The 16,052-nt window shown below is 41.7% G+C and overlaps 1 protein-coding gene across 1 annotated transcript; it reads right to left on the bottom strand.

Moving 5' to 3' along the window:
• Window positions 1–8,408: 8,408 nt before the first annotated feature.
• crip1 (cysteine-rich protein 1) lies at window positions 8,409–13,234 on the bottom strand. The gene is made up of 5 exons (XM_027027318.2): window positions 13,054–13,234; window positions 9,653–9,747; window positions 9,402–9,459; window positions 8,882–8,934; window positions 8,409–8,710 (listed from the first exon to the last, which is right to left on the bottom strand). Exons 1-4 carry the CDS (start codon window positions 13,091–13,093, stop codon window positions 8,894–8,896), a joined length of 234 nt encoding a protein of 77 aa, XP_026883119.1. The 5' UTR covers window positions 13,094–13,234; the 3' UTR covers window positions 8,409–8,710; window positions 8,882–8,893.
• Between the last annotated feature and the right edge of the window lie 2,818 nt (window positions 13,235–16,052).

Here is a 16,052-nt window from a genome sequence, read left to right as displayed (position 1 = left end):
AGAACAACTACACTGGGAAGCTTGCAGCCAAGAGTAACTGCTCCTATTGCTGCGCATCACATTTCAGACTGCTATGCACTCTGTGTGTATGAAGGGTATGCATATGTTCGTGTGTGTGTGGATGGCTGGCACTGTGGGTGGCTCTAGATGTCCGGGTATTTGTACTTGTGGGTGGGGTGTGGGTGTGGGTAGAGGGGTGGGTGGGTGGATGGGGTGTGGGTGTGGGTAGAGGGGTGGGTGGGTGGATGGGGTGTGGGTGTGGGTAGAGGGGTGGGTGGGTGGATGGGGTGTGGGTGTGGGTAGAGGGGTGGGTGGGTGGATGGGGTGTGGGTGTGGGTAGAGGGGGGGGTGGGTGGATGGGGTGTGGGTGTGGGTAGAGGGGTGGGTGGGTGGGTGGGGTGTGGGTGTGGGTAGAGGGGTGGGTGGGTGGATGGGGTGTGGGTGTGGGTAGAGGGGTGGGTGGGTGGGGGGTTGGGGTAGGGGGTGTGTGGGTGTGGGTAGAGGGGTTGAGGGTTTGGGTGTGGTAGAGGGGGGGAGTGGGGGTGTGTGTGGGGGTTGATTGGGTGTGGGTAGAGGAGGGGGGTGTGGGGGTGTGGGTAGAGGGGTGTGTGTGTGTGTGTGTGTGCAGGGTGTTTGTGGGGGGGTCACACCAATAATCAAACCTGTTTCAAACTTGGAGCCAAGTGAGAAAAAGAAGCTTCCTGATGTATTTAGGTTTTCTTTTTTAAAATCTGTGTTTGTTAAAACCTCGTGGAGAGATTAACCTGCTCTTTCATAAGTGCAGGGGGCATTGTGATAAAAAAAAAAAAAATGGTGTAGCCAAGATTTTTTAAGATATGATTATCAGAAAATTAAAATGAATTAAATGCAGGATTTGTTGCCACGGAGCCACTCTACTTGCTTTCATTTAGCCAAGGGAATTTACACACACACACACACACACACACACACATATATATATATATATATATATATATATATATATATATATATATATATATATATATATATATATATATAACAAAACATTTGTGTGTACATAACCACTTTCTATGTTATTTTCATAGGGGCTTGTGAACATTGAAAGAATCTCCTGGAAAGAGCATTTTACTACAGCATAACTTATTTATGTTAAAATTACTTGTTTTGAATAAATATGATAAACATGACAGTCTTTGTAAACTCATATTGAGATACAACTGTATTAGATACAAGTTATTTCTTTTTAATGAATCGGTTCAAGAGGAAAGTTCAAAATGGTATGTAATGGTACCACAAGGTGGCAGTGTTGTCAAAAAGACCGAACTACAGGAATGGTGCAAAACCTTACCTGCACAGACAACGAACAAACAAACACAACTAAAACTGAATCAGAGAAACCACAATTATCTTACTATTTCCTAAAGTATAAGTTAAATGACCTAAACTGTAAAGACTTAGGCACATTTGTTCGTGTGCTTAGCTTCCTTTCTGTGAGAAGTCGCTAATGTCCGAAAAGTGCAGTATTGCATTTGAGCTCCCAGACCATGAAGGTCTTTTCTGTGGTAAGTACTAGCCTAGTCCACTGTTGCAAGACTGACCTTGAGCAAATTTAAGCTGTTTCTAAGTTCACTTGGTTCTTCTTTTACAAGGACATTCACGACCTTTTAAACAAACGTGACCGCTGCGTTACGGCTTCTGAATGCAGAAGCCCCACTACACGTTTCAATAACCAAGTCTTAATCTGACATGTTTGTTTTGGCCCTTTGTGGGTTCAAGGCTGTTATACAATTAATACAACTGATGCTTATTATAAAGTATATAGAAAATTTCAGCATATTCCAGCTCCTAGGGTTCTGCGCTTTTACGACACCGTGCCACAATAAGCCACAAGCGTTCTGGGAAGGAAACGCGAGTGCCCTGGGCCCATAGGCGCGAAGATGCAAACTGCCCGTACGGCTTAAATCTGGACAAAGAGATGAGAAAGGAAACGAAAAGATCTTGTCTCTGATGCTATTTAAAAGTAGTCGGAGGTGAGAGGAGTCCCCGAGACTTTGTTCAGTGCGCCACACTGCGTGCTCAAATGTTAATCTGTGTCAGTCAGGTGGATTTCGCGTTATTTTATGTAGACATTTAAAGGCCCTGCGCAGTATTTTTCCTCCTTACTCAAAAGGTTGTATTAGCAGGACGTATATTCATACTTCTGCGACAGTTCACCATTTATTGGGCACTGCAGAGTGCATAAAATAACCTTTTAATTTGTAATATCATTGTATACTGCCCCAGCCCCTAACTACCATTTAGGAATTGCTTTTTTTGGCGTTATCTTTGACGTCATTGATAGCGCTACTTGACTATAAACTACCTTATTTTGCATATTCATGAACTATAAAATCAACGGACCAAAATTCACTCACTCCGCATCGCTTTACTCCGGCAACAGAGATGGAACCTGCATACAAATGCTCAGTTTTTGAAGGCAAGCTGAAGAAAGGGTACTCTACATTTTATTCCAGAAAATGAGAACAAATAAAAAAAAGTGACACCAAATACAAGAGTTTGTAGCAGGAATTTACTGTGAATTAATTCTAAAATTGGGCTCAATGCACCTCCGGATTTGCCAGCTAAAGTTTAGTAATCCTGAAAACTCACCGTGAAAACAAAAGGCGCTGCAAATTAAAAAAACACATGCAACTTCAGAAACACTGCAAATTCAGCCACAACTGAGGTGTTTCGAGAGGCCATGCAGAGGGGGTGGACTCCTATTAGACCAGCAGTAACTGAGTAGATGATGATGAAAGAATCATATTTTCAGTTACCACTGTTATATCGTTATATTGGTTATTCTTGCTCCATAGTCTTGCATATTTACTGCGGCTAGGTTGTACAGAACACAGCCTTAAAGAACACTGATAAAAATCCAGATTCTCTCTTAATGCTACGTTTTTGTTAAAGTTTGATTGGTCGATGGTCGGTTACATCGACCAGCTGGTCAAATGTCTTATTATTACTTTCATCTGAAGTGTAACGTTTTTACATAAAAAATACAACACTCTAAATGTAGGTATATAGACAGAAACTGAGTTGTATTAGACAGTATCTCATTAGGTTGAACTGGGTTGTAAAATAGTAACACTGAATGTGGGTAGCTAGTTTTTTGTGTTGTCGGTTCATGTGTTGTCATTTTGATGTAGTTGCTGCACTTTTTTGCTTCTACAGTGCTATGGCCACCGTACTGGAGGCAGGCACTTACTGGAGGCAACGTGGATGGTAAGTCTTTAATTTTAATTAACAGTCACGGTTTTAATTTGCCACTTTATTCATGAATATAGTAAGCAGTTATAATATAACAAAATGTGCAGGCTAACATTTGCTAATTTTATGTAATTTAGCTCAGCTACAAATTAATTTTTATAACTTTATATGATACCATACACTGACATTTTATAAACTGCCAATAGTCATTGACTTTCCCAGCTTTAGTTCTAGTCGAAACCTGTTAGCTAGTCCTGCTTAACCAGCCAAATATAAGATAGCCATCTAACATTATCTAATACCTTTAATGTAAACCAATATGCATAAGAAATGCACAGATGGTACTGCTCTGAATATGTTCTTATAACATGAACTGTGGCATCCTCTAATTTAACCAGAGAATTTGATTAGTCACTGTTTAAACATGGCACGGATTCCGCTGTTTACCGATACCCTTATCGGCCTTTCACCTCTTCGGGTTCAGACAGGTAAAGATGCATTGAGTCAATCCGATTTCCAATTTCCGCTATACTGACTGACTAGGCGGTTAGTCAATCTGCTCTTGTCCACGCCCACACAGCAGAATAGCAAAAAGCAAGAGAGAAAAAATAAACTCCTTTTAATGTCATTTTAGAGGACAAAAAAATGGATGGTAACTGGAATATATAACAAATATTTATTTTCACATATTAAAAAAAAAACCAACCCGAAATATGCAGCCCTTTAAAATAAGATTCTTCCCAATCCATAGATTGATAACTGGTAGATAACTGGTTAATTCAGTCCTCCAATTAAGACTAGAATGGTTTTGTTTCCTTTTTCTGTCCTAACAGTGTTGCTTAGCCCAATTCATGGCAATGTTGCTGATTCATGATGGTATTTATGGTAATGATGTTGTTTGGTACCACCATTTATAATCTAGAATCCAACTGTAACTAGGTATTAAAGACCCCGCACAGTTTTTATGTATTGTTTAAAATGTCTAATTTAATAATTTTTAGAAGTTATTTTATGCACTCTGCAGTGCCCAATAAATGTTGAACTGAAGTAGAAGTATGAAGATGATGCTAATATAATTCTAATATTTCTGCTAATACAGTAATTTGAGTAAGGAGTCAAAATACTGTGCAAGGTCTTTAGGTATAGGCACAGATGATGTAGGGTACGACATGGCAGAGGAGCCTTCCACGTTCTGCCTCTTTAACCCTGTCGTGATCTTGGTGTTAAAAGACATTCACGTCATCTTGCGAGACAGAGATTGCAGCAAAAACGCATTTAATTTAGCAATGCTTAGCATTTTCATTCAGCATTAACAAATGTGCCTATTACATACTGATACCTGTTAGGAAATTGGAGAGTGGGTCTGTGAGCGAAAACCACGGCAAGAAAAACAAGCACTAGCTAATGAAATATGTAGGCCTGTTTCAGAAACAAAGCATTTCAATTATTTTCTGTGCAAACGACAAACAAACTTGAAGCCTGAAGAGGTCAGGCAGCTGTCATTTTAATGACCATTTGTTAGGCTGTAGTCCTGTTCACATTTCATGCCAGTTCTTTCTTTGTCTGGTTTTATATTGCTTCAGAAACACTGTAGGCATATGCTACTTATTAATCTTACTGGCCTACTGATTCTGTCATTTGTTTTTATATTGTGTGGGCTATATTATATTGTGTGGGCTATTTTTTTCAGTTTATGGCCAAAAAGGGCTTAATCACTTAAGCTCCCCAGCCTTTTGCAGAGACATATGATAATGTATTCAAACAACAGTCATGTAAACACCATATCAATGGTTCTAATACACCTCCAAGGCAAGAATAAAAAAAACACTCGTAAATACCACAATGTATAGTCACTTGTATTTATGTCTGTATACCTCCGCAAGGAATTACCTGTTCATGAACTAGGCATTTCACCAAGAACCTACAGGATTTACAGTTTCCTACTGGATTTACAGTTCGTCCTGTAATTATAGTAATCATGGGCAAGGCAATCGGATGTCTCCCATTTGCCTTGCTAATTTTATCACCTTCTCAATAGGAGATGGAAGAACAGGAGTTGGGGTCTCCACAGCCCCTCCGTCTGCCCGGATGTGTGGATTTTATTATGACTGCACAGCGTGGGGATTCTTTGGGATCTGATCCGTTTCCAAACCAGAATAACATCCGAGGTGGAAACGGGGCGATCTGCTTCATGCAGGTGAAGGTGCACAGGCGGGCCTTTCTCGCTCCTTGCTCGGCCCCCATTAGCAAACACTAAACACCAGTGAGCTCATTATAGCACATCTGCACAGTGGTACTGCACTGAAGACGGAGGCACCTAGCGAGCTTAATCGCTTCCAGTTTCCACTCCGTCATTCCTGTCGAAGGGAGGAGCGCAAGAACGTGGGAGAAGGATGAGAGACCGGGGGAATAAGCCCCATGTTCGGTCGATAAGAGAAACGAAGGCCAGCTTCAGCATCGACTCCCCCGCTTATCTGCGTTGAATAGTGCGTGGTTTCTGCTGCCCTGTTGAATTAACACGTCCATATGATTCCTTTGGAAAACGGATATTTTATTGTGCATCTGCTTCTTTGGTGGCTAGTTCTCACGACAAATGCGTCGAGCTATGAACATTACTAGATTTCACAGATAATACTTTATAATACTCTGGGATTGTAGGTGTCGAGTGTTTGCACTTTAAATTGCTTGCGTTCATGTTGGAAGCAAAACATGTTGAGTCTTTGATATGTAGGCTATTTTTCTTAGACTTTTGTCAGTCCAATTGAATAGGCTACTATTTTTCTCAGAGTGACTTCAGTTAAATACTGTGTTCAGTAAAAACAGACGCTCACAACGACTACCAAAAACCTACCCGACAACAAATGTAAATAGAAGATGAGTGGCAATTGCAAATCACGCGTCTTGTCCCCACTGTCCGTATATTCTGTACCAATCCCAGCAATTGTACCAAAATGCTTTTCATCACTTTTATTGGCTTCCATAACATGAAGGTCGTCTCCAGACTCTTGCAGAGTATTTGAAAGGTGATGCTTAAAACCCTATAAAGGGTCGAAAATGTTTCAAGGTTGGCAAAAATTGAGCAAAAAGTACCTCTAGAATGTCACTTTTTTCCACACTAGTATGCGGCATTAACCCCCCAATGAGGATTAATGAGGTAAAGAATGTTATATGCAGTAACCAGTGGTGTAGGCTTCATTTCCACATGGGGGGGCGGACACTGCTCACACCACCCAAGATAACACATTAAATGGGTAGTGTGAGCAGGAATTATTGGGGGACACTTTCTCTCCCGTGCCCCCCAAAACTGCGCCCATGTAGTAACAACCAAACCTACTGCAAGTTAAGTGTCGACTAAGAAAGTGGTTGTTCATATAAAGCAGTGGTAGGCTATTCAAATCTGGACCTGAAATCGGGTTCTGGATTTTGTAATCCCAAGTATCTTAAAATTATTACTGTACCTAGTTGACCACTTTGTCATCACATCTGGCTCTTAGGCAAAGGGCACGTGGAACATCTGTAGTACATGAACCTTGAGAACAGTGATTTTATAGTGATATAAATTAACAATTAATGTGACTGAGAGCTATGCAGTGGTTGCATCTGCATCTTTTTAAATTCGGTTGCATCTTTAAGCACGGAGGCTTGAACTGAATGCCAGCCTCACCTTTTTGGAGACAGTAACTGCGTATATTCAGTAGGTGGCTATAGGTTTTCGTTTGCACCATGTCTGCACAGTGCAAGAATGGAACACAGTAGATTCATCCTCACACACTCTCTGTCAAAATTCAAAGCTGGATGAATGACACAGAGCACGTTATTTGATGATGTGAAATAAAACCTGCGGTTTTAAAAATGACCTTGGAATATAGGATCGACGTTCATGTCAACTTGGCCGAACAGAACATAGCACACATGCATACTATGAATAACACACGTCAGATTTGAATCAGGTAGACGAGATGTAAAATGAGCGTTTAGAAAGTACAGTAACAATGCGTTGGCTAAGCGCAGTTATTTAAGCTTTGTTTTATAGTTTCACATTTTTAATGTCTTGTGAAATATCCTGTCTAAAAAAAGTGACTGGGAATGCACCCTGCTGGCGTGGCTCTGCTGACTGCAAGAGTTTAACAGCTCTAAGCAGCTTTTAAAAAAATGATTACACCACAGAGTTGACCTGAGCCAATTCAAGTGGGTCATGCTTTCAGGGTCAGCTGGGTGAGAGCAATAAGTATTACTGATTGGCCTGCTGGTCACTGCTGGAGAATTTCTGTATTGAATAAAATGTGATATTTCATCAGAAGCAAGAGATGTGGTAAGTGTGTCCTTCCTGTGTGAGCAGACGAGACCTGGAGGGCAGAGCGGAGCCGAACAGCTGCAGAGGTCGTTATTTGCTTAGTCATTTGCATAGTTGTCATTTTGTCACCCACATTATGGAAAGCACCACTATCAGTAAGGTGCTGGGGCTGACATTTAAGGGAAAAAGTTTTCTACTGTTTGTGTGTGGACAGTGCGGTGAAACAAGGTCTTTGTTCAGAGGGCAAAGGCGTGCGAGAGAGACGAGGAGTGTTGGCTTGCTCTCTGTTGGGTTTTGTTTCTGTCTGTTACCATGGTGACGGTGGGAGGGAGCTGCTGCCAGTGTGCCCGTGAGGGGGCGAACAGTTAATGGCAGGTGGGAGTGACCGGCTGGATGACCCCAGAGGCCAACCAGGGATGGTGTAACTGCTGTGACTCCCCAGAATTACGCAGACTTCCCTATGGACTCGGTCAAGTTAAAACAAGCGTGGGACTGTTCTAGAAGTGAGGATTCCATTTGAAGCCCATGTGAATGAATGTTGCCATATAAGGCTAAGCTTTAATACTATTGAGTTATTTAACATATTTTGAGAAAATGAATGATTCAGTTCAGAGGAAATTATCGATTTAACTAATGATAAAAATGTGACATTTATTGAGAATGAACATTCTGGGGTTTGTGAGAGCATGTGATTTTCTGAGGGTTGGATGAATGCAATTTGTAGGCATCAATTTATGTTTCAAGTCTTTCAATGGTTTAAATGGTAATATTGTAACTGCCTTCTTCTGAGGAGTAGTTATAGAATAAAACTGTTGAAAAGGTGTGTGTGTGCTCATGTAACAGAGTAAGTACATTTGTGAAATACTGTGAGAAAACACTGTTTCAAATGAAAAACTGAATGTTTAATTATGAAAAAACAAACAATTTGAATAGTCTTTCCAATAGTTTGCGGTATAGGAAACTACAGTTAATTGTTTAAAATAAAAAAAAAACCTGGACACAGATTGGGGCCCTGGACATAGTTTAGGCATAGTCTGGTGTAAACTGGCCTTCAGTGGTGATAAACTGGTATGTCCAAACTGAAAGTGCTTGCATTGGTCACTTGCTTTAGCAATACATGAAAAGGCAGCTGAATTGTATCTGGCAGTCCCCTGCAAACCCTTGGGTCCACCGGTAGGTAGTCTATAATGGAAAAGAAAGCAGAGTCAACTTAAACACAATGACGTGGTGGTGAACAGAACTGCACTATGGGCTGTTTCTGTTTTTTCTAGGCCTGAACTGTATTCTCAATGGGAAAAACCTTTTAGGACAGGACGTGAGAGTGAGTGAGGAAACTATGGAACACAGCTTTACCTGTGTCAGAATCTAATTGAATGTGTGGCTCTCGGTGCCTCCACGTCCAAATCCTGAGGGAGAGAGAGGGAAGGGGATTAGTGACAAATTCAGTAGTGTTCCTTGTAAAAACAGTGGCAAGTGACCACAACAGTGGAAACAGTAGTGCTTTGTGTTTCCCTGACCGGTTTACAAGTGTTCTGTCTAAACGAAGGCCAGTTTGGGAGCCACACTGACTTTGCCTTTACCACCTCAGTTAATGGACATGAAAATCCCCTTACAGGGCTTGTTAACATTTGGAGTAGTTATGATAGAAGCAACAAGCTGTGCATAAGAAGTAAGAGGTATGGCAGAAGTATGGCCCTTAGTTAAAGGCTTGGAAAACCAAGACTGTTTGTCTGGGTTCAATCAAGAGCATGTGAGAAAGATGTGGTGCTTTGAGAGGAGACTTTTCCTAAATAGATAACCTTAGTTATTAAATAACCATGTCTGAATGGCACAGAGATGTACTCCAATAATATAACGAAGAATGTTTACTCACCTTTGGGTCCAAAGAGTGCAGAGTAGCACGGTTTGTTACAGTACGGCTTTCCTTCATGCTAACAAAGGAAACACATTATTCTGTTTACAGCATATTAAAGGATATGGAGCATGGCCAACATACACACGCTTCCCTGTGCAAATCAATCTGCTACTGGAACTCCAGACATTGTTTTGACTGCATCCTCTGTGCCAAAAGTCAATGTGAGTCCACTGCGTTGAGTTGCAACTTTTCTGTAATTGAAAGTTTACCTCTGCGTGGGAGCCAGCAGACAGGGTCTTGTTGCATTTCTCACACCTCAGGCAGGGTCTGTGCCAGTCTTTCCCCAGAGATGTCACCTTCTCCGCTGGAAGACAAGATGTAATAATAATCTACAGAGCCATTAAAACACTAGAAGCATTAGATCGAGGAAAGAGATTCAAAGAACATACTCTTCACTGCGGTACTCTAAATGCATATTTCCTTCTGTAGTGGTGGTGGCATTATGTTTTATTGGCTGAGAAAACTATCGAGAACTGAGTTGTCCTGAGATGAAATTGCAACTGTGTCCAATAGTTGTGAGCCAAGTTTAGTCAAATCAGATCATCGCAATGTTTTCCACTCCTTCAGATAAGTCATGGTAGAGAGAACATTGCCTGGGCGTAGCTGCAGAAAAGGCGTTCCCTGAGGAATTCCCAACCCCACTCCCACCACTCATAAATGCCAGTAAAAGAAAGGCTTTATCTGCATGTCACGCATGGGAGATATCATGAGATTCTCATAAACAATCACCATGACGGTCATCATAAAACAAGGCGAGGACGGGAAGGACTGCACCATAAGACGCCTTTTTTTCATTAGGATAGACACTCCTGCATGTTTTAGATAGTCCAGTTGAGTTTCTCTGGAGTAAGCATCTGCAGCTCATGGATGCTAAATGCGGTCTGGACCCAGGACCACTCGGGAGAAGATGCTGGAAAGAGTCATGTCTTCCATTAAAAGAGGAGAGATGTCAAAGCTTTGCCTTTAGAGATCGTGTATGCTCGTGTGAGGCTCTCCGGTTAACGCACAGGGTGGCCTTCTGTGGAATGAACGCGACAGAAGTTTACATCCAGCAGCAGGCCTGACGTGCAAAAGCATCCCAGCAGACATTAAAGGCTCTATGTGTTAAGGTGGTGCTCAGTTAATGTGGCTTGAAGTATAATATCTCGTGCTGTAACCGCGAAAGACGCAGCTGTGCTCGGTCCCCATAAGAAGGTTGGGAATTTAGGAGTGTGTGAAATGTTGTCGGAATTCCAGCATGAAGTGTAAAGCCGATAGAATATGTAGGGTCAGGAAAGAATGGTGTATTAAGTTGTTCTGGCTATTTGCCCTCAGGATATGGAGATGTAAAAAGGATTGGTAAACTGAGTCACAGCCTAGACGTGCAGTTGCTGCGGTTTACATCTAACAGTGGGTCAATACCCAGGGAATGGCTGGTTCCTCTGTTATTCCTACTGTAGGCTAAGTTGTCACAAGACTGAGTGCAAAAGTCAACAGCTTGTAGTGCAGCCATGTCACACTGAGCTTTTGTGTGCGAGTGGGCTTGCATGGTTTTGTGTGTGTGTGTGGGGGGGGACAAAGGATGGAGCCTTGAGTGTTTATTGTTATGTCTTCACCAGTTTAATGGTTGTGATGGCCTGTAGGGATGAGCTGCTCTGTACATCAGAGGTCTGGATACACTCACTCACGCACACCTCAAAGCCCGAGAGCTCGTCCAAAGCACACACAGACCCTGCCATGGAAAATCTCTGCATGGAAAGCGGAAAATGACAACAAAGAATGGAAAATGTTCCTGCATTAAATTTTTTCATCTGGACCTTTCCTTGCCTTAAACTTGACTGGCTTAATGGTTGATGTCTCTCTGAAATGGTCCTTCTTCATCTCAGTCTCACTTCTCATTTCCCGTGTTCAGAGGAAGCACGTCACAGGAAAGGGAGTGAATGGTGCACAGAACAGCAGGCACCAGTGCTCTGGTTTTGTCCAGCAGTATTCCTCTGCATTTTCATAACTGAAACTGTTCATCATGAAATGTACCATTACCGCTGTCCTATCGTGATTACTGCTAGACACTATGCGGATTGTTCTCCTCTCTCATCAGCCACCCCTTGCTGTAGCTGCAGCTGTGGGAGGGAGGAGAGAGGCCAGCTGGATTCCTCTCAGGGCAAATGTAGTTGTTTTTGTCCTTCTGGATGAAGACAATGCTCAGCCTCTATCGGGGAGGCAGTGGTAGCATGATTGCTTCCATCCGAACAATAGTAGCCCTATTGAGTGAGTGGGGGCTGTTAAAAGCGCAATTAGCAACTGAGTAGAAGGTTTTTTTTTTGGGCTATGGTGCACTGTAAGTATCTTCACATGAATACAAGAATAGATATAGAGGTAGACTAGAAAGGTGCACTGGAGCTGCTGTGGCTTTAAGCCATGATGGGTATATAATAACATTAGGAGTCTGGGCGTTTCTGCTGCCTCACAGATGATGGGAAGACGAAGCATATCCGTTCATTGAAACCTGCAGAAATGACGGATATGAGCCAAAGAGTTTTGAAGTAAAGTTAACATGACCAATAGGACAGAAAAAGTCTGCTTTTAGTTTAAAAAAAAAAAAAAAAAGTACCAAGGCAACCCGCTGCATTTACACTGCACGACGCAGGGGAGAAAATCTGCACAGAGGCAGGATCTGCACACTGAGTGGAGGGTCAGTCCATCCAGCTGACAGAGCCATGCCCGGAAGGCCAGACATGCGGTAGACAGAGAGGCGCAGCTTTGTAGGCTGGCTTTCGTGTAAACTCGTACCTCGGGGAAAACCATGGTAGAGAAACATTGCAGTCTCCATCTTAACTGATTATCCCCAGAGCCCATCGGTATGAGTGCTGCGTCTATGTGCTCTGCTGGGATTCAAATAAGACAGTCTGCACGCATAGATTGTCATTTTTAGCTTTATTTTACTTTTAGATGAGTATATGGAGTTGTGGGAATTGTCAGATTTGAGTTACTTTTATGTTTTGAGCGTAGAAAGAAAATAAGATAAAGAGCACTTTTTTTTTGCAGTTTGCTGAGCGAAAGTGACTGATCAGGCGGACGTACCTCACCAAACCGTAGTAGATTCACCCCGACAGAGCACGTGGCGCGCAAAGTAGTAAACAAAAATAACATTTATCCCCAGTGCAAAACAAATTCTTAGACTGTCGGTCATTGTTTTTATATCACTGTTATATTCATGCATGCGCCCATTTATAGTGATATCTGCTAAGGTAATGCTGAACCCTCACCGGGGCTCTGCAGCCAACTGCGAACATGCAACAGTGACATTGTCAAATTGAAATTTTTCTGAGTTACCAAATTAAAGTTGGTTGGATATTTTTAAGTAAGCGGGGAATAAATTTATATCGGAAGCTTACCCTATCCTAGCAGATTTATGTTTCACTAAAAGCAGGAAATGATTTCAACTTTAACATTTAAATGTTTCTGCATACTTCACTTATATATATATATATATATATATATATATATATATATATATATATATATATATATATATATATATATATATATATATATATATATCTCCATTCCAGTTAAGATGGCGATTGTAGCATTAAAAGCAATTTTGATTGAAAGCATGGCGGTCTCTTACCAAAATATACTTCCTTCATGCACTTTGGGCATTTGGGCATGTTGACAGAGTTGTAGTAAAGTTCCCCGCAAGTAACTGGAAATTTCCTTGGTGTATAGAAAGTACCGATGCAGAGCAACTGAGAAAAGCAACGATCCACCTGTCAGTAACCACGCCTCGGTTTGAGCGGATGAGCGCCATCCGCTTATTTATATCTTGGAGGAAATAGTTTGCGCACGGCGAAAGAGGGGGAGGTACAGTCTTGGCGCCCGCCTCTCTCTCTCTCTCTCTCTCTCGCTCTCTCTCGCTCTCTGTGTGCGTATTTGACAAGGGTGCAGCGGTGAAAGTTTTAGGAAGTATTCGAGAGAACTCAACATATTCTTTACAAATATCTTGCTTTTCTAAGTTCTGCATTCTAGTTACAGTTTTTATATTAATAAAACGTGGAAGATATTCACTTAACTCGAAGACCTTTCCTTTGTTCTGAATGCGTACTGTGGAAAATCATCGTAGTACATGAATAAGGGATCAATTAGTCCAAGCATTTAGCTGAAAGCATTGGAATGTTTGAGTGTTCAGAATGGTTCTTTGTGCTGCACATACAAACACTCACAAGAGAATTTTATAGCCTTTGTACTTCCTTTGTTTGAAATGTATTGGCATTGCCTCTGTTGGCATTTACACCCCACTGACTTGTAAACACAGTAAAGTCACCAGTTAACTGACCTAGGGAATCTGTATGATCCCACCATTTTAAAAACTCAGATATTTCAGTCTTTACACGTTGAATATGCTGTTCTCTATATAAAATAGATGGCATTTCTCTATTGAACTTGAAAGTTCACCACAGTTACTCAGAAGTTCTGTCACCTGAACCTTCAGATTGTGCTGCTGTGGCCCACAGAATAAAGGTTAAAAGAAATCTCAGAAGTCCTTTTAAAAGTCCTTTGAAAGTCATTTAAATGGTGACAGGATGGGGAGAAAAATGTAATCTTATACAACCTAAAAGCACAGATGACAAAAATGCTTGTAAAAGCTCACTCAATGGAATGAGTAATCTTGTACAAAGGTGAGCCATTTTGATTCCTGAACCACTTTTTTCGAAAAGAGGTGCAGGAGAAAACTGATTGATTAGGCCTTTAACTCACTAAACAGGAAGTCAAAGCTTGAGTCTGCAGGGATTTGCTTTTATCTGTAGACTGAATGGTTTTGTTTTTTTTGTTTTTTGTTTTTTTTGTTTTTTTTACAGCATTTGTGCCCACTCTAATGAATGAAATTATTGTAGTGAAAATCATTGTTATAAATGCATCATAAGGATTAATAATGGGTATAATAGTGTTCATGTAAACTACCTTATTTTAGGTGAGACAAAGGGACATTCAATGGCACATTTTGGAGAGAGAAATGGGCAGTAATGAAGCCCTACGTGTGTATCGTAATCAAATATGGATCCCCGTCTGGAAATTCATTTGGAAATGAATTTGCTGTGGGTGTGTGTGTGTGTGTGTGTGTTTCATGCATACAGTCACTTTGCTTTACATAAACATTCTTGTGAGCCTCCACTGGTCTCTCCATTGTTGACTCATTCCAGAAAAGATAGCAAAACCTCAGACCAACCCATGTGTTTATCAAGTGCACCGTAGCAACCACTTGTTTTTCATGCACTGTGAAGTATACGTGTACAGACACACAAACACACATATGCGCACACGGTTTACATGAAGAATAAACTCACGTTATGAGTGACAGCACACACTGACCTCATTGTTGTGACATGTAAATTGTCTGGGGAGTGTACTCCTTTGATGTTTATTTAAATTTTTTTTTTTGCTAATTGTATTATGAAGATTCCTTGTATATGATGCAGCTTAATGTAATTCATCTGATTTTGCTCTCCTGGTAATCACCCTCTAATTAGAACAGGATGTTATATAATATTTCAAAATGCATAGCAAATCTGAAATGAATTTATAAAGCATTTGTCAAAATCATGTTTCAGATAATATTTTAAACATCCACATTAATCACTGGGAGATCAAAGGCTGATCTTATATAGCCATGCACTTCAAAAACCATCTGTGGCTCCAACGCTGACATGTTTGTGCTTGCGTGCCATAGATCGGCTTCACCAGTGTTTCCTAAGGGCCCCTATCACCAGCCTGCTACTTCCACCCCACCCTGCCATCCCAGATATGCCCCACCTCCCACCCCCCCTTCCCCTCCTTGTGGGTGCACTGACCTGAAAGCACCCAGCCTCTGTTCTATCGCCACCTCAGGCCTCCTGTGACTCTGCGTTGTAGACACTGCCAGCTTTCGCCATGAAGGTCTTTCAGTTGAAAGTCATTTCCTCTCTCCCTCCCGCTGTTAGCAGCATGTCCAGGAAAGCACGCAGCCGCATGGGGGATTTTGACTCCCTCCGTGTCTCATCTTCCGCTGGTACCGTTGGCATCACCACGCGGCCCCGCCCTTAACCGCCCACTGATGCCAGCAGGGTTATCGGGTTTCAGCACCCACAGGCGTCTCTAATTCCTGTGGAGCTGCCAACCTCCTGTTGTGGTAGACATGGTGCAGGTGTGAAGGGTGGCAGGCAAGCCTCCCCCTCCTTTTTGACTGTATAACCAAAGCGAGGCAAAATCAGACAGCAGATTTACGGTGCAGGTTAGAGGGTTAGAGGCTCAATTTTGCCATTCTGCAACCTTAATATTGAGTTGTTAATTTTTAAAAGTGATCTTTGGAATGAACAAAGGTCCAAGTCTGAGTTTCAAATGTTTAGTGCAGTCCAACTCTGAGAGAAAGGATTCACGATCATGTATCTGTCTGCAGGGATTTGGCAAGTCAGCGTTTTTCTTACAGTATTTCACTTGGCTATGCAGCTCTTTTAAATAGCTGTTGATTTCCCATCATTTTTCTCTCTGAAAGTTTAGGACTGAGTATTTTTGTTTAAATCTTATAGAACATTTGTACGCCAGGGTATTTTACGAGTGGATGATGGATCAGAGTGTAGAGTGGACTGGAAAGTA

This window comes from Electrophorus electricus, chromosome 13, assembly GCF_013358815.1.
Source record: "Electrophorus electricus isolate fEleEle1 chromosome 13, fEleEle1.pri, whole genome shotgun sequence".
Taxonomy (NCBI): domain Eukaryota; kingdom Metazoa; phylum Chordata; class Actinopteri; order Gymnotiformes; family Gymnotidae; genus Electrophorus; species Electrophorus electricus.
Note: the sequence above shows the minus strand (reverse complement) of the source record. Positions and strands in the feature narration are given on the sequence as shown.